Below are 22,886 nucleotides of genomic sequence, written 5' to 3' on the forward strand. Positions count from 1 at the left end.
GGTGGTTACAAGGTGATCAGGTTGTCCCACGGGGGGCTCACAGTCTTAATCCCCATTTTACAGATGAGGTAACCGAGGCCCAGAGAAGGTAAGTGCCCAAAGTCACACAGATGACAATTGGCGGAGCCGGGATTTGAACCCATGACCTCTGACTCCCAAGCCCGGGCTCTTTCCACTGAGCCACGCTGCTCTAGCCATTAGGCAGCACTGCTTCTCTATTGATCGATTGATTGGCTGGAGGGATGGCGGAATGCCAGTCACTGGGGAGGCGTATGAACGTCTCAACAGCCAAAGCCGTTTTGTCCGTTACGGAAAAGACCGTTGGAAGGTTGAGGCTGAGGACGGAACAGACCGGGTGGGGGGTGGGGTGCGAGGCTTCCTATTGGTCCAGACCTTCACCCCACCGACCCGTTTATAAGGAAATTGGGTGGGGGGAGCAGTTGTCGAATAACGGACGTCAACGGTGGCTGTGTCACAGAGCCTGGAAGCAGAACCTCTGGACTCCGCCATCCTCTCTTCCCAAGCCCGGACGGTAGGGAAAGTGAGGCACGGGATGTGTGGGGGTTTTGCCACGTTCATCAATCAATGGTTTTTATTGAGCACCTACTATCGTGCACAGCACTGTACTAAGCGCGTGTCGTTTTTCCTCGTTTACACCTTCAGGAGTCGGAGGCAAGTCCACCGGCTGAAGTCCGGAGGAACCCATTCCTGAGACTCCTAGGGGAGGGAACGGACCGGATCGGATCGGACACGGTAGGAGATGGAGGCCCCCAAAGTTGGCATCCCTTCTCCCGCTTGCCACCCTAAGAAGCAACGCGGCCTAGTAGATCGAGCTCAGGTTTGGGAGTCAGAAGGCCCTGGCTTTTCTTCCCTGCTCTGCCACTCGCCTGCTGGGTGACTTTGGTCAAGTCATTTCACTTCTCAGTGACTTACCTCATCTGGAAAGTGGGAATTTAGAGTGTGAGCTCCATGTGGGACAGTGACTGTGTCCAATCCGATATGCTTGTACAGCACTTAGTACAGCACCTGGAATAATAATAATAATAATGATGGTACTTGTTAAGCGCTTACTATGTGCACTGTTCTAAGCGCTGGGGAGGTTACAAGGCTATCAGGTTGTTCCACGGGGGTGCTCACAGTTTTAATCCCCATTTTTCAGATGAGGGAACTGAGGCCCAGAGAAGTGAAGTGACTTGCCCAAAGTCACAAAGCTGACAGTTGGCAGAGCTGGAATTTGAACCCATGGCCTCCAACTCCAAAGCCCGTGCTCTTTCCACTGAGCCACGCTGCTTCTCTCTTATTATGCTGGAACATAATAAGCACTTAACAAATACCGTAATTATTATTATTTGGTGGGTAACGGGCGTGGCGGGGGCATGGCTCTTTAGGATATTGTTGTGGTATGCTGCATGTGTGTGTGTGTGTGTGTGTGATGGTATTAAGTGCTTACTAAGTGTCAAGCACTGTTTAAACCGTCGATGAGTGTATATGTGTGTGTGCATGCACACAACATGATTGGAATGGTATCCAATGCCACACTGTGTGTGCACGCAACCTGGGGAAACGACATTGTAGATGATGCTGCATTTGCCTTTAATCAAACCATCGTATTTATTGAGCGTTTACTGTGTGCAGAGCACTGAACTAAGCACTTGGGAGAGTACAAAATAACAAAGTTGGTAAACACGTTCCCGGCTGTATTTATCAATCAGTCGTATTTATTGAGCGCATACTGTGTGCAGGACACTCTACTAAACACTTGGAGAGTGCGACACAAAATAGCACACAATTTATTGAGTGCAGAACACTGTACTAAGTTCTTGGGCAAGTACAATATAACTAAGATAATAGAAACATTTCCTAAATCCCTCTCAAAATAATAACAGCCTTTGTATTAACATTCAGTGGGATTTACTGAGCACTTACTGTGTGCAGAGCACTATACTTAGCAGTTGGGAGAGTACAACAATAAACCGACACATTCCCTGTCCATACAAGCTTACTGTCTGTCTGCTGTGTGACCTTGGGCAAGTCACTGCACTTTCCTGGGCCTCAGTTACCTCATCTGTAAAATGGGGATTGAGACTGTGAGCCCCATGAGGGACAGGAACTGTATTCAACAGTATCAGTATCCATCCCAGCGCTTAGTACAGTGCCTAGAGCATAGTAAATGCTTAACAAATACCATAATAATTATTATTATTTTTAGAGGATTGTATGGTGCCAATGACTGGGGAAGACACAAGATTAAAAAGGTAGACCCAGTCCCACAGTTATAAGTAGGAGGAAGAGGTGATGAAGAAATTGAAGGAAAAAGAAATAAGCCACTTGCCCGTAGTCACAGAGCAGGCAAGTGGCAGATTTGGGATTAGAACCCACAGCCATTGGCTCCACAGCCCCTTGTGCTTTCCATTAGGCCACACTGCTTCTCAGGGCTTCAGTTAATGATGATAATAATAATAATGGTATGATGTCACCGGTTTCCTCTAAGCACTTCTGATGACCACGGGATCGGGAACTCGGTTGGTGAAGTCTGAAGGCATCACCTGCAAAATCCAAAGAGCGCTAAACCATGCCAGCGACAAATAACACATTTTTTTTCTTTTTTCACAGATCATAATCAGAAGAGGCAGACCTTGATAGACATCTGCCCAAGCCGGAAAATCATGGCCACCGCTCAACGAATTCACCCTGCTCAGAAAAAGAAGATCAGTGGGGTAAATCCAATGAAAAATTTACTAGTTAGTTACACCCCACAAGCATTCTGGGCCGTGGCAAACCTGCGCAGAAAGGGTAGAAATTGTCCCAGTGCCTCGGTTTGGTCTTCAGAGACCAACTGACCTGATAATTTTGCATCCACAAGGCCAATCACTATTATCCTGTCCACCACTACTAGCAGTCCAGCGCTCCCATTTTACCAAGCTTGAATGACCCTAATGGTCATATCCTGACCCTCCCCCACTTCCCCTAAACGTAGCTGATTTCAATGTCCGTCCCCCTGTGGACTGTAAGCTTCCCGCGGACAGGGACAGCATCTATTACCTTGATTGTATAATAATAATTATTATTATGGTACTTGTTAAGCACTTACTATGTGCCAAGCACTGCTCCAAACACTGGAGTAGATACAAGTTAATCAGGCTGGGCAGAGTCCCCGTCCCACAGGGGCTCTCACACCCTTAACCCCATTTTGCAGATGAGGTAACTGAGGCCCAGAGAAGTGAAGTGACTTGCCCAAGGTCACGCAGCATACCCGTGGCAGACCCGGGATTAGAACCTGGGTCCTTGTGATTCCCAGGCCTGGGCTCCAGCCACTAAGCCATTCAGGGGCCCTCCCAAGGGCTTGGTACAGTCCTCCCCATGCTGTAAGCGCTCAGTAAATACCACTGGCAGATGGATTGATTGATGGCTCTATTGCATTCTACTCACCCAAGCGCTTAGTACAGCCCTGGAGCTCCGAGCGCTCTTTCCAAGTCTTTATTCTCTGCAATTTGATTCTAGTGGACAAACATTAAAATGCCGAGCGAAATTATCACCGTGGAAGAGTCGCAGCTCGTGGTGAAGCAGCTCTTAGCTGTCATCCTGTCTGCCATTACCTACATGAGGGGGCTGTTTCCAGAATCCTCATACAGGACCTACTTCCTCGATGGTAAAACTTTAGATTGACCGTTAATTCATCCGCGTGAGTTTTGAGGGTCGGGGCAGTGGTCGGGGGAAGTCTCCTCAGATGGGGATCGATTTCCCACAGGATAATTTCAGTTAGACATTTTTTTTTAGTGGTAATTGTTAAGGGCTTGCTATGTGCCAGCCACTGTTCTAAACACTGGGATAGATATAATTTAATCACGTTGGACACGGTCCCTGTCTCCACATTAGACTCACAGTCCAAGTACGAGGGAGTAGGATTTAATCCCCATTTTACAGATGAAGCAACTGAGAGAAGTGAAAGCGACTTGCCCCAGGTTACCCAGCAGACAGGTGGCAGAGCAGGGATTCCAACCCAGGTCCTGTGACTTCCAGCCCCAGGATCTTTCCTCTAGGCCTTGCCGCTTCTCATCTCGGGAACAGTCCAGCGTTTTGGTGGTGTAGCACCAAACTGAAGTCTAACGGCTGCATTTTCTCTCAGCAACTGACGGTCGAAAACAGTCTGGTTTCAGGCTTCTCAGGCCTATGTACTCATCAGAAGCCTCCGGTTGCTGGGACTCTCCAAATATCCTAATAGCCCTAAGGGGAATTGGCGAGCCAACATCATTCCCGGTCCAGAACGGGGACACTTAAAGCCAGAAAAAGAAAATTGTGTCCTTTCCCGTCCCCCGACACTCACCTCCACATTGGAAGCTTTGTTTTCCCCAAAGACAGAACCCTACCTGGATTTCCCCCCGATGGAGACGGGTTTGGAAGAATCATCAGTGAGAACTTTCCTTCTCGCCTCGCCATCACTCCTCCTCTCTGTCTCTCTTTTCCTTTCTAATGGTATTTGCTAAGCACTTAATATGTGCCAGGTACTGAATAGTAATAATAATAATTATTATTATTATAGTATTTAAGTGCTTATTATGTGACAAGCACGGTAGTACTAAGCACCAGGGTGGATTTGGGCAAATTGGGTTGGACACGGTCCCTATCCCACAAGGGGCTCATAGCCTCAAACCCCATTTTACAGATGAGGTAACTGAGGCCTTGAGAAGTGATGTGACCTGCCCGAGGGCACACTGCAGACATGTGGTGGAGCCGGGATTAGAACCCATGGCCTTTCGACTCCCAGGCCTGTGGTCTATCCACTATGCCATTCTGCTTCTCAACTAAGCGCTGGGATAGATACAAGCTAATCATTCATTCATTCAGCTGTGTTTATTGAGCGCTTACTGTGTGCAGAGCACTGTACTAAGCGCTTGGGAAGTACAGGTTGGCAACATATAGAGACGGTCCCTACCCAACAACGGGCTCACGGTCTAGAAGGGGGAGACAGACAACAAAACAAAACCTGGAGACAGGTGTCAAAATCGTCAGAACAAGTAGAATTATACTTATATGCACATCATTAACAAAATAAATAGAATAGAAAATATGTACAAGTAAGATAGAGTAATATATCTGTACAAATACGTACAAGTGCTGTGGGGTGGGGAAGGAGGTAGGGCGGCGGGGATGGGGAGGAGAAGAGGAAAAAGGGGGCTCAGTCTGGGAAGGCCTCCTGGAGGAGGTGAGTGCTCAGTAAGGCTCAGGTTCTGTGTTCTACACAGTCCATGTCCCATCTCTCAGAGGAAAGCTGGGAGAAATGGGGAGGTATCTGGTCAAGGAGCACCCTCTCGTAGGTTTCCCAGGATCAATCTCCAAGATGGAGGTAGATTGAGAGGGAGATTTCAAAAGCCCGGGGTCAAAATTGGAACCATAAGTCCAGAAAGGGTTTTTAACATGGTGGCATGAAAGTATTGCCACATTAATAGAATTTCAGGCTCTAACTTCCTTTATTTTCGTAGGTAATGCTTACAAGGTCCTTCAAGATGATGTAAACTGCCCTGGGGTGAACGAGATTCCCAAGTGGTAAGTACCAAGAACTCAACAGAGTCTGTTCCAAGATGTCCCAATGCCCCGGTGACAAACTGAACTCTTTGATCTTTGGATCCAGAGCAAAATTTTTGGGGGGGGGCTGCTTTCGGTTACTGTTACCTCCACTGTCATTGAAAGAGATTGTTAAGAATGTCTTGCCCACCTCATTTTCCAAAATGCAGACCAAAATACAAATCGCCCCCCTGCAGAGGAGAATATTTTTATTCTTCGAGGAGGGATAGTTACCGACCCCGTGGACCCAGATCTCTAATGACGGGCAAACATTTTTTCCACGTTATCATTGCCTCTGCCTCGGCCTGACCGAGATCAATGGTCCTTTTCTTCAGACGGGGGTTTGTTTTGTGCTCCGATGTTACCCTGACTTCACCTGACTCGTGTGCCTGGTTGTTTCTTGACAGGGTCGAAGGTTGTTTTCAAGCTATGGAAAGGAAATATGTAAGTCCATTTTTGAGTTTATATACTGGGACCAAAGAAACGGCCTCTCTGGCTTTAGCAACAGATTGACGCTTCTTGCAGGCAGGGAATGGGGTCTCCCGACTCGGTCGTACTGGATTCGCCCAAGCGCTTAGCACAATGCTCTGCACACAGACAGGGCTCCATAAATACCTCGGGTCGGTAGGTCGATCGATCAACAAGATAGGCCCAGCGCATCATTTTAAAGCCGCTCTTTCCACACCCCAATGGCAAACTCCAACCCATGGGCGGGGGGCGGCAAGGCGGGAGGCTTCATCGCCGTCAGGAGGAAATGGAATATTCTTGCCCTTCCTCACACATCCATATCTCTTCTGACCACAGGGCTTCCTGTGAGGTCACTGAGTGACAAGCAGGATGTGGGATGGCCAGACAAGAATCTGTTTCTGGGGGCTCTGAAGCTGTTCAGAATAGCGGCCATTTGTTCTGCAGATTAAGGCCAGTTTGCCCTGTGAAGAGCAGGTTTGGCGTGGAAACTCTTTGACATGTGGGGCAGCCCCCTCCCCCTGACCTCCCGCTTCCCATCACTCTCTCAGTCCAGCCGCTCGGCATATCGGGGGGGTGAGGTGGAGGAGTTGGGGGGCTGGGTGGCCCGTTTTCACGGCTCCCGGCCCTCCCCTGGGCGATTTATCTTGTTCCGGGGCGGGACTGAGGTAAAAGATCCTGTGGCACCTGCCCTGTGTGGCAAGTTTTAGACTGTGAGCCCACTGTTGGGTAGGGACTGTCTCTATATGTTGCCAATTTGTACTTCCCAAGTGCTTAGTACAGTGCTCTGCACATAGTAAGTGCTCAATAAATACGATTGATGATTGATGATGAGAGAGGGGTGGTCTACTCCATACTGGAAGACCAGACCCTTCCTCCACCCAGTAGTCAGAAGGGCCTGGGTTCTAATTTCGGCTCCACCACTCGCCCGCTGTGTGACCTTAGGCAAGTCACCTGTGAGCAGGATTTGTCTCTATTGCCTTACCGTACTTTCCAAGCGCTTAGTACAGTGCACTGCACAAAGTAAGTGCTCAATAAATACGACTGAATGAATGAATAAACCTCACTTTTCTGGGCCTCACTTCCCTCATTTGGGCTCCTTGCCATGGGCTTCAAGGTGTCGTACGGCTCCCTCTACCTCCCTTGCCGGCTCTCTAGACCGTAAGCTCATTGCGGACAGGGTATGTGTCCAGTACATTGTTGTATTATCCTCTTCCAAGTGCTTAGTGCAGTGCTCTGCACACACTAAATACTGGCACTACTGCCGCTGCTCTCTCTGCCCGCTATTCCCAGCCAGTGAACTAAAACTGATCAGTTTTAGCGAGACTGAAGCGGAGAGGTGAGAGCCACAGTGGGAAGAGGAGTGGTGTGACCTGGTGGAAAGAGCCCATCCTGGGAGTCAGAGGGCCTGGGTTCTAATCCTACCCCCCTGCCCCTGCCGGCCTGCCCCGTGACCTCGGGCAAGTCACGTCACGTCTCTGAGCCTCAGTTGCTTCCAACTGTCAAGTGGGGATTCGGTGCCTCTTCTCCCTCCCCCTTGACTTAGATTTGAGTTTCCCGTGGGATGGAGTCTGTGAGCGACGTGATTATTTTGTCTCCACCCCAGTGCTTAAGCATGATGCTGGGTGGCACAGCAGCAAGTTCACACAGTGATTACCCTTGTGCTGCATCTTGGGTGGAGACTGGAGCGGGGGGAGGAAGGTTCACACAGAAACAGACCTGAGCCCCCTCAGAACCTCAGACCCTCCCGTGATTCCCCCAACTCCAGCCCAGCTGTCCGAACTTGGGAAAGCTGGGGCAGTCTGGAACCAGGGACTGTTGAATTGGAAGTGCAGTCCAAAGCAACAGGGAGAAAGAGCCCAACTGGAACACGGCAAAGTTCTTGGAAGAGCAGTGGAGCATGAGACAGAGTGGCACACCTAGAAAAAGAGAGGAACTGCCAGATCTTTTTGTTTTGTTTTTAATGGTATTTGTTAAACACTTACTCTGTGCCACAGACTGTACTTACTAGTCCACTGGGGTAAATAGAAGCTAATCAGGTTGGACAAAGTCCGTGTCCCACGTGGGGCTCACGGTCTTCATCCCCATTTTATAGGTGAGGTACAAATAATAATAATTGTGGTATTTGCTAAGTGCTTACTATGTGCCAGCCACTGTAGTAAGCACCGGGGTGAGTACAAGCAAATCGGGTTAGACACAGTCCCTGTCCCACGTGGAGCTCAGGGTCTTAATCCCTGTTTTACAGATGGGGTAACTGAGGCCCAGAGAAGGGAAGTGACTTGCCCACGGGCACACAGCAGGCAAGTGGCAGAGTTGGGATTAGAACTCAGGTCCTCTGTCTTCCAGGCCCATGTTCTTTCCATGCCCCTTCTCCCATCTTTCAGTCTCAAAGCTCCCCCAAAAGAAGAAACTGTCGCTAAAGGAAGACACACTTCACTGTAAGCTCCTTGAGGACAGGGATCGTATCCACCAACTCTGCTGCATCGTCTCCTCCTAAGCATTCAGTACAGGGCTCTGCACACAGTAAGCTCTCAATAAATCCCACTGATTGATTGGCACAGCACTTTTGTTGGCTCGAAGGTATAATAATAATGATGGCCTTTGTTAAGCACTTACTATGTGCAAAGCACTGTTCTAAGCGCTGGGGCAGCTACAATGTGATCAGGTTGTCCCAAGTAGGGCTCACTGTCTTATTCCCCATTTTACAGACGAGGTAACTGAGGCACAGAGAAGTTAACTGACTTGCCCAAGGTCACAGTGCTGACAATTGGTGGAGCCAGGATTTGAACCCATGACCTCTGACTCCCAAGCCCGTGCGCTTTCCATTCATTCATTCATTCAATCATATTTATTGAGAGCTTACTGTGTGCAGAGCACTGTACTAAGTGCTTGGGGAGTGCAAGTCGGCGACATATAGAAACGGTCCCTACTCCACAACGCGCTCTGTCTAGAAGGGGGAGACAGATAACAAAACATGTAGACAGGTGTCAAAATAATCAGAACATATACCTCCTTCCCCTCCCCAAAGCACCTGTATATATGTATATGTTTGTACATATTTATTACTCTATTTATTTTACTTGTACATATTTATTCTATTCATTTTATTTTGTTAATATGTTTTGTTTTGTCGTCTGTCTCCCCCTTCTAGACTGTGATCCCACTGTTGGGTAGGGACCGTCTCTATATGTTGCCAACTTGTACTTCCCAAGCGCTTAGTACAGTGCTCTGCACACAGTAAGCGCTCAATAAATACGACTGAATGAATGAATTAAAGCTATATGCACATCATTAACAAAATAAATAGAATAGTATTTGAGCCATGCTGCTTCTTTAGTGCCCTGCGGCTCTCTCTTCAGAATTACTATTAATATTAATAATAATAATACTTAATGGTACTTTTTTTAAAATGGCATTTATTAAGCGCTTACTATGTGCAAAACACTATTCTAAGCGCTGAGCACTGTGCACTGGGGTAGATACAAGTTAATCAGATTGGGCACAATCCCCATCCCACACGGGGCACTCGCTCTTAACCCCATTTTCCAGATGAGGTCACTGAGGCCCAGATGGACAAAGTGACTCACCCAAGGCCACACAGCAGACACTTGGAGGAGCCGGGATTAGAACCCAGGTCCTCCGGGCTCCCAGGTCAGAGCTCTGTCCACTAAAAGCCACGTGCAGGCACGCTCCGATTGTGGACGCCGGAACCTGGGGGTCTCAGTGAAGTCATTCTGCAGAAAGCCAACAGGCAGGATGGAGGGCAGTAGCTATGTATATAGTATAGTAGTATACTATATATATACACACACACACACACCATAGTATATACTGTATATACTATATATACACTATACTATATATATACTATACTAGTATAGTATATATAAAATATATAATATAAAATATTTATATATTATATTATATATTATATAATATATAAAATAAAGTAATAAATATGTACACACATATATACATATACACTAGTATAGTATATATACTATATATATAGTATACATATATATAGGAAAATGGGGGTAAGAGTGCGTGCCCCATGTGGGACAGGGATTGTCCCCAATCAGATTAACTTGTATCTACCGCAGTGCACAGTGCTCAGTATATATAGTATATATACTATATATAGTATATACAAATAAAATAAATAAATGAATAGAGTAATAAATACGTACAAACATCCATATAGTATATATACTATATATAGCATATATAGTATGTATATATGTTTATATAGTGTATATAGTATATATGCTATATATAGCATGCATAGTATGTATATTATATATGTATGTGTTTGTACGTATTTATTACTCTATTCATTTATTTATTTTATATATAGTACATATACTATATAGTATGTATATATGTATATATATGCCTATATGTATATATGCTATATATAGTATATATACTATATATAGTATGCATAGTATGTATATATACTATATATACTATACTAGTATAGTGTATATATATGTTTGTACGTAGTTATTACTCTATTCATTTATTCATTTTATTTGTACATATTTTTTCTATTTATTTTATTTTGTTAATATGTCTTCTTTTGTCGTCTGTCTCCCCCTTCTAGACTGCGAGCCCGCTGTTGGGTAGGGACCGTCTCCATATGTTGCCAACTTGGACTTCCCAAGCGCTTAGTACAGTGCTGTGCCCACCGGAAGCGCTCAATAAATGCGATGAATGAATGGATGGATGGATGAACGGATGGATGGATGGATGGATGAACGGATGGATGGATGGATGAATGAATGAATGAATGAATGAATGAATGAATGAATGAATGAATGAATGACTAGAAGGGTGGTTTGGGGCGGGCAGCGGGATGGGGCATTTCCAGTCGTGGCCGCACGGGGTCACTGACGCTTCACCCACGTCGTGGACCTGATTGGCCGGGAACACCCGGGTGGGAAGCGCCCAGTAATCAATCAATCAATCAATCAATCAATCAATCGTATTTATTGAGCGCTTACTGTGTGCAGAGCACTGTACTAAGCGCTTGGGAAGTACACGTTGGCAACAAATAGAGACGGTCCCTACCCAACAGTGGGCTCACAGGCTAGAAGGAGGAGACAAAGAACAAAACAAAACATACCAACAAAATAAAATAAATAGAATAAATATGTACACATGAAATAGAGTAATAAATACATACAAACATATATACATATATCAATCAATCAATCAATCGTATTTATTGAGCGCTTACTGTGTGCAGAGCACTGTACTAAGCGCTTGGGAAGTACACGTTGGCAACATATAGAGATGGTCCCTACTGGGCCAGCAGCCACCCTGCCACCCTGCAGTCAGTCAGTCGTATTTATTGGAGAAGCGGCATGGCTGGAGCCCGGGCCTGGAATCAATCAACCAATCAATCGTATTTATTGAGGGCTTACTGTGTGCAGAGCACTGTACTAAGCGCTTGGGAAGTCCAAGTTGGCAACATGTAGAGACAGTCCCTACCCAACAGTGGGCTCACAGTCTAAAAGGGGGAGACAGAGAACAAAACCACACTAACAAAATAAAATAAATAGAATAGATATGTACAAGTAAAATAAATGAAGTCAGAAGGTCATGGGTTCTAATTCATCCATTCATTCAGTCGTATTTATTGAGCGCTTACTGGGTGCAGAGCACTGGACTAAGCACTTGGGTTCCAACGCCGCCACTGCCCCTTGTCCGCTGGGCGATCTTGACCAAGTCACTTCTCTGGGCCTCGGTGACCTCATCTGGAAAATGAGGATGAAGACCGTGAGCCCCACGTGGGACAACTTGATGACCTTGTATCTACCCCAGCGCTTGGCACATAGTAAGCGCTTAACAAGTACCGACATTATTATTATTATCTTGGGCAAGCCACTTCACTTCTCTGGGCCTCGGTGACCTCATCTGGAAAATGGGGATGGAGACTGCTAGTCCCACGTGGGACAGGGACTGGGTCCAACCCGATTGGCTTGTGTCCACCCCAGCACTTGGTACAGTGCCTGCCACACAATAAGCACAAATACCATTGTTATTATTATTATTATTATTATTATTATTATTGAACACCTACTGTGTGCAGGACACTAAGCTGTTGGCAGAGTACACTATAATAATAATTCCCTGCCCTCAATGACCTTACCAGCCCTCCACCTTGTCCTTTTTCCATCTTCCCTGAAGGGCTGTTATTATCATTATTACTACTATTAGTAGTATCATTGTTATTATTATTATTACTATCACTATCATTATTATCTAAACCTAGCATTAATGGGTACTTATTCCATATAGAGCTCTGTACATGGGAAGCAACATGGCCTAGTGGAATGAACACAGGCTTGGGCGTCAAAAGGTCATGAGTTCTAATCCTGGCTCCACCACTTGTCTGCTCTGTGTCCTTGAGCAAATCATTTCACTTCTCTGGGCCTCAGTTCCTTCATCTGTAAAATGGGGATTGTGACTGTGAGCCCCACATGGGACAAGGACTGTGTCCAACCCCATTAGCTTGTATCTACCCCAGCGCTTAGTACAGTGCCTGGCACATAGTAAGTGCTTAAGAAATACCATTAAAAAAAAATGGATGAGGAAGTGTGCTTCACTCTCCTCACCAGGGTCTCGCAGGAGTTGGGGGCCACAGAAGTTGGAAGATGTTAAGGGACAAATTCTTCTAACTCCCTCCCAGGCTGCTAAATGTCGGGTGGAACATTTTTTAACTGTGAAATAAGGTTAAAATTTTTTCTTGGAAAAATTATTTTAGGTATTTTTTAAAATTAAAATTCCACCTCCCATCCAGGTACATCTTTTCAGTCATTTTTGTCCTTTTTTGTGATATTTTTTCTAGGCTCTTTCTAGGTGTCAAATACTCTTCTAGGTATAAATTAATTAGGTCAGACACAGGCCCTGCCCGACATGAGGCTCGCAGTCTAAGTAGGAGGGAGAACAGGCATTTACTCCTCATGTTACTGTTGAGGAAATGGAGGTACAGAGAAATTAAGTGACTTGCCCAAGGTCACACAGCAAGCAGTTCCCACAGGTGGGATTAGAACCCAGCTCCTCCAACTCCCAGGCCCACGCTATTTCCTATCCCTAATCCTATCCCCTCACTCTCACCACGCCCCACTGTTTTTACAACGTCTGGCACATAGTAAGTGCTTAACAAATACCGTAATTATTATTATTAAGCCTCTAGTGGTGAAAGTGGTGGTGGTGGTGATGATTTATGAAGCTCCAACTGGGTTAACTACACTATAATGAGTGCTGAGGAAAGCACAGCAGAAGCCCAAGACACATTCCTGACCTTCAGGGAGCTGCCACTCTAATGGGGGAGACCAAGGCAGGAAGACCAATAGAGCGTGAGATTGGAACAAATCATGGAACGTACAGATGATCCTACATATATGCATGCGTGCTACCAGGGTACAGTTAAGCATAGAAGTGTTAGTGATGGCTGACGACTCCGTTACTGGGACTTAATTGGGGAAGGCACACTGGAGGAGGTGAAATTTTAGGAGGGCTCGGTATGTGGGTATAGTCACAACTCTCTGGGCGAGGGGCTTGATGCGGGGGACATGAGGGGTACAGTTAGCCATGGAGAGGAGAGAGGCAGGATTGGACCAGTCATTCTGCCGGCTTTGGGGGCTGTGGGTGGGATGGGCTGCTAGGAATGCTGCGAGGGAGGAACACAGGGGGATGCCAGTCCGGTTACGGGCCCGATGTTTGGCAGGGAGGTGCTGCAGGTTATTAAGAATTTGGACAAAACGCTTTCCATGTATCACCACGAGGCTCGGTACTCAACCAAAAATGAGCCAAAAAACAGGTCTTTCTATAATAATAATGGTATTTATTAAGCGTTTACTATGTGCCGGGCACCGTTCTAAGTGCTGGGATAGATACAAGGTTATCAGGTTGTCCCACTTGGGGCTCCCAGTCTTAATCCCCATTTTACAGATGAGGTGACTGAGGCCCAGAGAAGTCAAGTGACTTGCCCAAAGTCACACGGCTGACAAGTGGCAGAGCTGGGATTAAAACCCATGACCTCTGACTCCCAAGCCCGGGCTCTTTCCATTAAGCCACGCTGCTTCTCTTCTGCTTATAAATCACGGGACGTGTGGCCGCCCCAGAAGGGAGGGTGGTAGGGTGGTGACTTACCCAAGCACAAGGAGATAGATCCCATGTGGTCCCCGGATCACGCATCAGCCTCCCGTCCTCCGGATGAGTGTGAGGGGGAGGGGGTCCCTTCCACCCACAGCGGGCCATCAGTAAGACCTTCATGATCATCGTGTCACCTGTGTCTTTAGCATCCGGGTTTCTGGTACTATGGGGCTGAGCCGACATTTCCCCGCTGGATCACTTTCCCAGTTTTGGGACCCTTACCGGGCCGTCCAGCCTCTGACGGCCTCAGGGAGAGGCGGGCGAGGAGACAGGAGCGGTTGAATTTCAGCTGCTCGATCCATCACTCAGTCACACCATGGTATGTAATGAGCGCCTACGGTGGTGCAGAGCACTGTATTGGGTGCTTGAGATAAGTCAATTGAGTCAGCAGACATGATCCTCTCCCGCAAAGCGCTGATAATCTAGCGGGGGAGTCAAGACGCCAAAATAAATTAGAAGTAAGGAAAAGCAATCTTGCATGGAATCTTTCTGGGTTCTTCCTGGGTTCGAGATTGCTAACATCTAAAGAGCTGATGGTGTGTTTTTTGTTTTTCTCTTTTACAGTTACGCAGTGTCAAGTTTACAGTAAGTGGAGATTTAATGACTCTTGCTTTTCTTTGCTCACCATTCTTGGAAAAAGCCAAGTTCCTCTCCTTCATCCTGGGCAGCTTGTCTTGAGGCTAAAGGATCATGTGGCATTTTCAGTGGGATGGGAAGGAGTGGTAAAGAGTAAATGCAGAATCTGCAGGGAAAAAGAGAGAGCATTGTACGTGTCCTAGAAAAGGCAAAGAGCATTTTTTAAATACCCGGCATCGCGGTGTTAACTTCGCTTAGTGGTTCTCAGAAACGGGGCAGTGTCAGGACTAGGGAGAGAGTCTGCAAACTCTCTGCTCACATGTTCTCCCTGAAGCAAATGTCAGCTTAACCTTCAGGGAAGTAGATGGGCCATTCAGTTGAGGAAAAGGGGAGTAGTAGGGATGGATCATGACTTGGAACTGAGAGTTCTTGAAAATCACATCTGATCTGTGAGTGGTGTTCCTTGGAATTTCTCAGCACCTCAGGGAACGCAGTAACCAGCGAGCGCTCCCCAAATTCTTCCTGCCCCACCGATTCGTTGCCAACACCCGTGTCCTCTTTCTCCATCCGACCGTAAAATATCGATCATTGAATTCTCGGTCGGAAGAAGTCCTTCCAAACGAACGCTCTGTGAAAGTGACCCGAGTAATTTCCTTTTTTTTTTTTCTTTTCTTCTCTGTTTGAAACCTTCAGATTCAAAGCCATTCGAACCAGAAGGTGAGAAAATCACATTAGACACCGGGTGAGACAAAGGCCTATCTAACCTCGAAATCGGCTGGTCTTGCAGTTACAGCAAGCAAGACGGGTCTCTTGGACTACTCCCTCAAATAGCCGAGCCAATGGAGGCGGAGATAACCGTTGGCTCCAACTACACAGAACTGGGCTACGTCAGGAGTTGGATCTGAAGGCATCCAAACGATCTAGATGAGAAAGGCGAGGTCGATCCTACCCTCCTCCCTTCCAGAAGCGAGCCAATCCCTAACTCGCTGCCGGAGAGAATACCAACCAAACCGATCGGGCCGTATTTCACCCTAAAACAACAGTTCCCTGTTCTTTGCGGGAGCCTCAAGGCTCTGGGCAGGAAAGGACGAGGGTTCTTAGTCCCCAACCGGGCCTGGTGATTCCTTTCATGATCTGTTGGCAGTCTGCTTTCCCTCGTCCCCTTAGGATGTTTTCCAGGGGAGAATGTGTCCTTTCTTCTTATTATTATGGCATTTGTTAAGCGCTTACTATGTGTCAAGCACTGCTGTAAGCACTGGGGAAGACACAATTAATCAGGTTGGACACAGTCCCTGTCCCCCATGGGACTCACGGCCTAAATCAGAGGGAGAACAGGTATGGAATCCCCATTTTTCAATTGAGGAAGCTGAGGCACAGAGAAGAGAAGTGACTCTCCCAAGGACACACAACAGCCAATCGGCGGAGCCGGGATTAAACCCCCAAGTCTTCTAACTCCCAGGCCCGGGCTCTTTCTGCTAGGCCATCCTGCTTCTCTTCTTCTAAGGACAAGAATTGGGCCGCCCGGGCCTCACTTCCAGGAAGTGCCCACATGACCTCTCCCTGTATAGGCGGTCATCCTAGTGGGTTGATGGGACATACATTCCCAGCAACCAGCAGGAACTGCCCGGAAGCAAGAAGAACAGTGGTGGGCCCTCCTGCCACCCCAGGGCCCCCCACCCCCGCTGACCCTTAAAAGAGCCCCCCCACAGCCTCCTCCAACCACCCCAGGAATCCACGATGTAGGAACCAGCCCAGGCCGGCTGCCTCTCCTGCAAACCTTTTCCAGAAGTTTGGTTTTAGTTCTTTCGGTTATCACAATTCCCTCCAATAAGTTTCCCGATCCTGTAAAGATGTCTTTTAACATCAATATCAAGAAAGATTTAGTGGATACCGTCTTAACAATCTCTGTAAGTAGAGTGGGGCATGAAAATCGGAGGTTGGCAGCCCCCTTTTGCAGAAGAGCCAAACAAAACGAAACCTCCGTCTCTCCCTCCTCGTCCTCCTCTTTCTCCCACCCCCTGGCCTCTCTTGCCAGGGCCTGCCGGGACACGGGTTGAGGTAGGGAGAGGACAGGAGCTACCAGGGTTCACACAATAACCCTGTGAACATGGGACATGCATCTTGGCTCTCCCACTGGCTCGTCTCTGCCTCAAAGGAGCGGGGTGGCCCAGCTACTTCCTGTCTGGCTTTCTGCGTGGCCCTTGGCCACTGTGGCGGTACTGACAGTGCTTCTCTCCTGGGCCAGAGTCCACAAGTGGGCATCGATGACTCCAGAGCGACAACCGGTTCTCAGAGGAGCCATTTCTGGCTCCTCAGCCATAGGCGGCTGGTCTTGGCATCTATCGAGCATCATCTACAGGCCGTATGGCTTCTAAAACTTAGCCCCCTTCGGGGCCTCCATTTCTTTCTTTTGATATTGGCCTACTGCTTTTTTTTCCCCTCTGAAAGTAACAACCGCGTAGAATAGCCAATCAACTTGCCTACGGGAAGCTTTTGTTTGGCAAAAAGACACACCGTATATGACCCTGTTTTTAAACCAACATATATCTCTTCTGTCTTTGAACTCTCAGAATAAAACCGAGGCATACGTGTTCTATTTCAAGTACCCCGAAGAGGGAACCGAGATGAATTCATGGAGGTAAGATCATCTTTTTAAAACAACTTCATAGCCAAAAATATGCCAAGAGTGAGGCTGCGATAACCGACCAGCCCCAGTTCAGAGGATGTCTTCGGTATGTGTTCCCTATCCCCTGTCCTCTGTTGGGATTTCTGAAATCCCCGAATGATACGCTGCCAGTCAATGTCTTCTTAACCGGAGCAAGGGATGTTACCAAAAGTTAAAATCCTTTACCGACAGTAGGTCCAAGGGACCGAGTCAGGAAGGTCTAGCGATGACATTATCCATGTTAAAAGCAACTCTAACTTCGGTCTTCTGAAATGGAGAACTGGGGTACTCTCAAGTAGTGGGGTATTTCAGGTGCCATGGTGACAAAGCATGCCAGGTAAATGACTTGCCCCGGATCCCACAGCAGACAAGTGGCAGAGCTAAAATTAGAACCCAGGTCCTCTAACTCCCAGGCCCGTCCTCCTTCCCCTAGGCCATCTGAAGTCATTTTGGGGGAGGGAAAGAAGAGGGTTTGGCAAAGGAAAGCCCAGCAATTAAGGGTAAAATGTTGATGGCCCAGTGACAAGAGGGTCATGTAGAAGTAGGGAAGGAAGCAAGTCTGCTTGGCTGGAGCAGAGAGTGGGCATGGAAAGGGATGAGACTGCTGAAACAAGGAGGAACCCATCTACCGAGAGCCATGGAATGTCCAGTTGGGCAATGGGCATCAACTGGGAGCCGCGGTGGGCACTGTAGGAGGGTGGCGAAGTCAGGTTGACACCCGAGAAAGATGAGGAATCCCGATTTGACCGAGGTCAAAACTGAGGCAACATGAGAAGCAGTGTGGCGTAGTGGATAGAGGAGGGGCCTGGGAATCAGAAGGTCATGGATTCTAAACCCTGGCTCTCTGTCTGCTGTGTGACCTTTGGCAAGTCACTTCACTTCTCTGGGCCTCAAGTACCTCATCTATAAAATGGGGATTGAGACGGTAAGCCCCATGTGGGACAGAGACTGTGTCCAACCTGATTTGCTTGTATCCACCCCAGTGCTTAGTACAGTGCCTGGCACATAGTAAGCAGTTAACAAATGCCACAGTTATTATTATTATTATTATTGTTGAGGCCCAGAGACGTGAGGTAACTTGCCGAAGGTCACACAGCAGCCCAGGGGCCGAGCCGGGATCAGAACCCAGGTCCTCCGGCTTCCAGGCCCAAGGCTCTCTCCTCTAGGCCTAGGTGTCTCTTAGATTCGATCACGGAGTATGGGCTTAGTTACTTTAAAGGTTGAAGAGCTTTCTTTCTCACAACTGGGATATCGAGTAGGGTTGCTCTCTTAGCCACAGGGAGAGCCCCAAATACAGTGGGGGACGGCAGCCCCATAAAGCAGTTTTACCAACGGGGAAGGCAACGGGAGGCATCAACTTTAGAGAAGGAGTGTGGTCTAGTAGAGAGGGCCCGGGTCTTGGAGTCAGATCTGAGTTCTAATCCTGGCTCTGCCACTTGTCTGCTGGGTGACGTTAGGCAAGTCACTCCACTTCTCTGTGCATCAGTTACCTCGTCTGTAAAATGGAGATTAAGACCGTAAACCCCATGTGGGATGTGGACAGTGTCCAACCTGATTAACTTGTATCTACCCCGGGGCTTAACACAGTGCCTGGCACATAGTAAATGTTTAACAAATACCATAAAAAGAGAGATAGAGAGAGAAAGAATCCCTAGAAAAATATCCTGAGGTTTCACACCTGTCAGCTGCCCCTCTCTGCAGCACTTAGCCAAAACTATCACTCATCTTTAATTTAAATTTGAAAGCTGCAACAGAAATGACATGTCCAACTCTCTATTGTTTTGACAATCACAGCAACCAGGGCTACAGTATGGGAATAAGCTCGGAGGTGAAACGATCTATCCCGCTGCTCCTTGAGAAATTGTCCCAGTTGATAAAAAAACTCAATTCCCTCCCCAGTAACGTGGGACTGTCCATGAAACTCTTCTATTACAATGACGGTAAGTGGGACTCTTGCGATTGCATTGCCTATCAGGGTCCCGGTGGGAGCAGCAGGGAATCTTGGGAAATTCCAGATACAGTCCCCACCCTCCGGGAATGCTCCCCCTGACAGGGAGAGGCGGTGGGGGAGGCAGACGTGGAAGCTTTCCAGGTGCCCCATGGCAGCATGGCCAAGTGGAAAGAGCCCAGGACTGGGCACCTAATCCCGGCTCTGTCACTTGCCTGTTGTGTGACCTTGTGCAAGTCGCTTCACTTCTCTGTGCCTCAGTTTCCTCCTCTGTAAAAATGGGGATGAAAACTGTGAGCCCCACGTGGGACAGGGACTGTGTCCAAACTGATTACCTTGTAGGTGCCCCACATCTTAGTACAGTGCTTGGCACATAGTAAGCACTTACCAAATACCATAAAAAAGAGTATTTCTAGGTTCCGCCCTGACGTGTCGTGACGGAGACACTCCTGCCCAGCTCTCGAAGCCCTTCAGAAGCTGCTCCCTGCAGCTTGACGTAGCCTGGGTTGTTGAATTCCTCAGCCGCGTGGCCTCATTTCTTTTTCTTCCTTTCTGTCTTCTCCTGCCTTGCCTCTGCAGTAACCCCAAATGATTACCAACCGTTGGGTTTTCAGGACTGGGAATCCTCAGAGAGTTTGGAATTTAACCCCCACCAAATGAACATGAAATTGATCTCCACCCAACACCACATGGTGAAACTGAAAATCCTGACGGATGAGTGCCTGGAGAACCAACTGGATAAACCTCAGGAACCTGGTGCCATTGAAGCAGTAACGGACAAGGAAAAGAAGGCCGTTCCGGTAAGGAAGCTTCTAGCAACTCACCCTTGCTACGATCCGTTTCCGTTTCCGTGAGCCCCTGCGCCCTACCCCGACGGAGCCAACAATGTGGCCTCATTTTTGGGGGTCTTGGAATTACTTTCTCAGGTATGTTTTGGAGAAAGATGGAAAAAGGTGGAGGAAATGGGTGGAAATTATCGTCCCGCAGGGCAAAAATGGTTTGAACAGCCTTGTCCGGTCCTCAGGCCTAATGAAAGCTTGTGGTAGCTCCTGTCTCTCCAAGCTGGCATCCAGCAGCCCCAAGGGGGTTTTGGGCACTAAGGAGAAGTGGGCTGGGTTGATGGAGAGTGTTTTCAGATGTCAGGGAAGGATTTCTGAATGGTAGTTGGGGTGGGAGTCCAGAAAAGAGAGGCTAGGGGAGGTGGGGAGGATGCTACATCATCTGGGGATTCTGGGATGGAGGCAAGAGGGGACTCCAGGAACTGGTCAATTTTCCAGGATGGAGGTCGGCCCAATCGGGGCACCTTTGGTCAGCAGGCAACCCTGGGGGTTGGGGTCGCCATCTGTCCATCGGTTAATCAGTGCTGGTTATCCAGCTCCTGCCACAGTGAGCCCTCGGGAGACTTGGCAGACACGATCTCTGCCTTCGAGGAGCTTCCAGTCTCTACGTGGTGCAGATCATAGGACTGAGCATTTGGGAGAGTCTCATAGAATGAGGAGCTTGCGGTCTAGGGAGGGAGACAGGCACTGAAAAAACTCGAGACAGGAGGAAGCCATCCGTTGAGTTTCAGTTGGAGATGCAGATGTGTAGGCTCCAATGCTCAGGGATAAAACCCTCGCTGCTGGAGCAAAATCAAAAATGGTGACCTCCAGAACATTAGGAAGGTCCCCGGGCCCGGGCGCCGGCGCCTCTGATTTCAATGGCATACGTTTGATGGCAAGCGATCCAAGGTGGCGTCCCCCTGAAACGCTTCCTCAGTAGCTCACTAGTCAAGAAACGAGAGTCCTGAGTGAGCCACGGCTCTGGGTGGGAGGGGGATATCTTAGCCTGGGGAGGGGCGCTCCGCAAGGGGACCCTGCAGCAGGAAAGGGTGAAAAGAAGGGTAAGGAGAGAGAAGAAAAAGACTGAAATGAACAGACTTCCCTGGATGGTGGGTGAGGCCGGCCTAGTGAGGAGCTGTGGAGAATTGGGCAGACAGGAGAGGAAAGGTGTCTGTCTGACACACCTCTTTCCACAACTCCTTTCCCCCACCCTCAAATGCCTGCCCCACCATCCCCCATATCCCAGCAGCCCCCCCGTACCCCACCCCAACTTCCCAGATACTTCCCCCCGAGCCGTCTCTCCTGCCAGACAGCTGGACCAACCACGGAAGACTGATCTCACACTCCACAGATGCCCCTTTGGGCTCCCAGGACTGTTGTGAGGGATATTCTCACAACAGAACATTACAACAAAACAGAACAGAACACACAACAGAATAGAGAAGCAGTGTGGTTCAGTGGAAAGAGCCCTGGCTTTGGAGTCAGAGGTCACAGGTTCAAATCCTGGCTCCGCCAATTGTCAGCTGTGTGACTTTGGGCAAGTCACTTCACTTCTCTGTGCCTCAGTTCCCTCATCTGTAAAATGGGAATTAAGACTGTGAGCCCCACATGGGACAATCTGATCACCTTGTATCCCCCCAGTGCTTAGAACAGTGCCTTACACATAGTAAGCGCTTAACAAATACCATCATTATTATTATTATATTCTGACAGAGCGGGGGAAACAGACTTGGTGGTAGTGTTGATCACCGAAAAAGTCGGAGGAAACCCTCTGTCGACCCAGAAGAGGGTCCTTTTGAAGCCACTTCAACATTCCCCTCAACCCCACCCTCCCTTGGCCATCTCTGGTCTGAAGTCACACAATTTTTCCTTACAAACTTCCTCTTTTCCTCTTAAACTTCCTCTTTTCCTCTTGGAAAAAAAAAAAAACCAGGAGAAAATCTCTATTCTTTTTCGGTCATGCTCCGTAATTGTCATTCCCTGGAAACCCAGCCCGAGAGGATCGAGACCTAAGTGACTCTTGCTCATCGGTGAAAAAAAATCATCCGTTCGGGCATGAGTCGCTGCAGATCATGCCCGGGAGTTACTTCTCTGGGCTTCCAGCTTCCATTTGAAATTCAGGATTTGGGAAAAGTGAGAAGGAAGATGGGGATCAGATTAGGAATGCAGGCTGATGTGAGGTGAACTTTGCCAACTCTGGTTCACTGGTTCATCCATCTAACCCAGGGTGAAAACTAAGGCAAAGAAAGCCCACAGAGTTGGGTATCAACAGATAGACTCCGCAATTAGAATGTCAATTCAGTTTTTACCACAGCAAGCTATAATCTTTTCAGAAATGGTCAGTTAGAAACTTGGAAACAAGTTAGTGTTTCCTAGTGGAAACAGCACAGGACTGGGAGTCAGAGGATCTGGATCCTAATCCCGGCTCCGCCACCTGTTCACTGTGTGACTTTGGGCAACTCACTACTCCACATCTCCATGCCTCAGTTACCTCATCTGCAAAAGGGGAATTCAGTACCTGGTCTCCCTCCTGCTTACACTGTGAGCCTCATGTGGGATGGCTACAGTATCCATCCTGATTATCTTGTATCGTCCCCAGTGTCTAGTACAGTACTTTGCACATAGAATGTGTTTGATCAATCAATCAATCAATCAATCGTATTTATTGAGCGCTTACTATGTG

General features: G+C 47.9%; 1 protein-coding gene across 1 annotated transcript in view; it reads left to right on the top strand.

The window, feature by feature from the left end:
- Window positions 1-691: 691 nt before the first annotated feature.
- HORMAD2 (HORMA domain containing 2) overlaps window positions 692-22,886 on the top strand; it is a 37,187-nt gene continuing 14,992 nt past the window's right edge. The window contains exons 1-10 of the mRNA XM_038763567.1: window positions 692-753; window positions 2,614-2,717; window positions 3,502-3,649; window positions 5,481-5,544; window positions 5,970-6,006; window positions 14,758-14,778; window positions 15,463-15,486; window positions 17,340-17,407; window positions 19,229-19,374; window positions 19,962-20,182. Of these exons, the coding sequence (XP_038619495.1) occupies window positions 2,667-2,717; window positions 3,502-3,649; window positions 5,481-5,544; window positions 5,970-6,006; window positions 14,758-14,778; window positions 15,463-15,486; window positions 17,340-17,407; window positions 19,229-19,374; window positions 19,962-20,182 (780 nt within the window). The 5' untranslated portion in view covers window positions 692-753; window positions 2,614-2,666. The remainder of the gene's footprint in view (window positions 754-2,613; window positions 2,718-3,501; window positions 3,650-5,480; window positions 5,545-5,969; window positions 6,007-14,757; window positions 14,779-15,462; window positions 15,487-17,339; window positions 17,408-19,228; window positions 19,375-19,961; window positions 20,183-22,886) is intronic.

Source organism: Tachyglossus aculeatus, chromosome 21 (genome assembly GCF_015852505.1).
Source record: "Tachyglossus aculeatus isolate mTacAcu1 chromosome 21, mTacAcu1.pri, whole genome shotgun sequence".
NCBI lineage: Eukaryota > Metazoa > Chordata > Mammalia > Monotremata > Tachyglossidae > Tachyglossus > Tachyglossus aculeatus.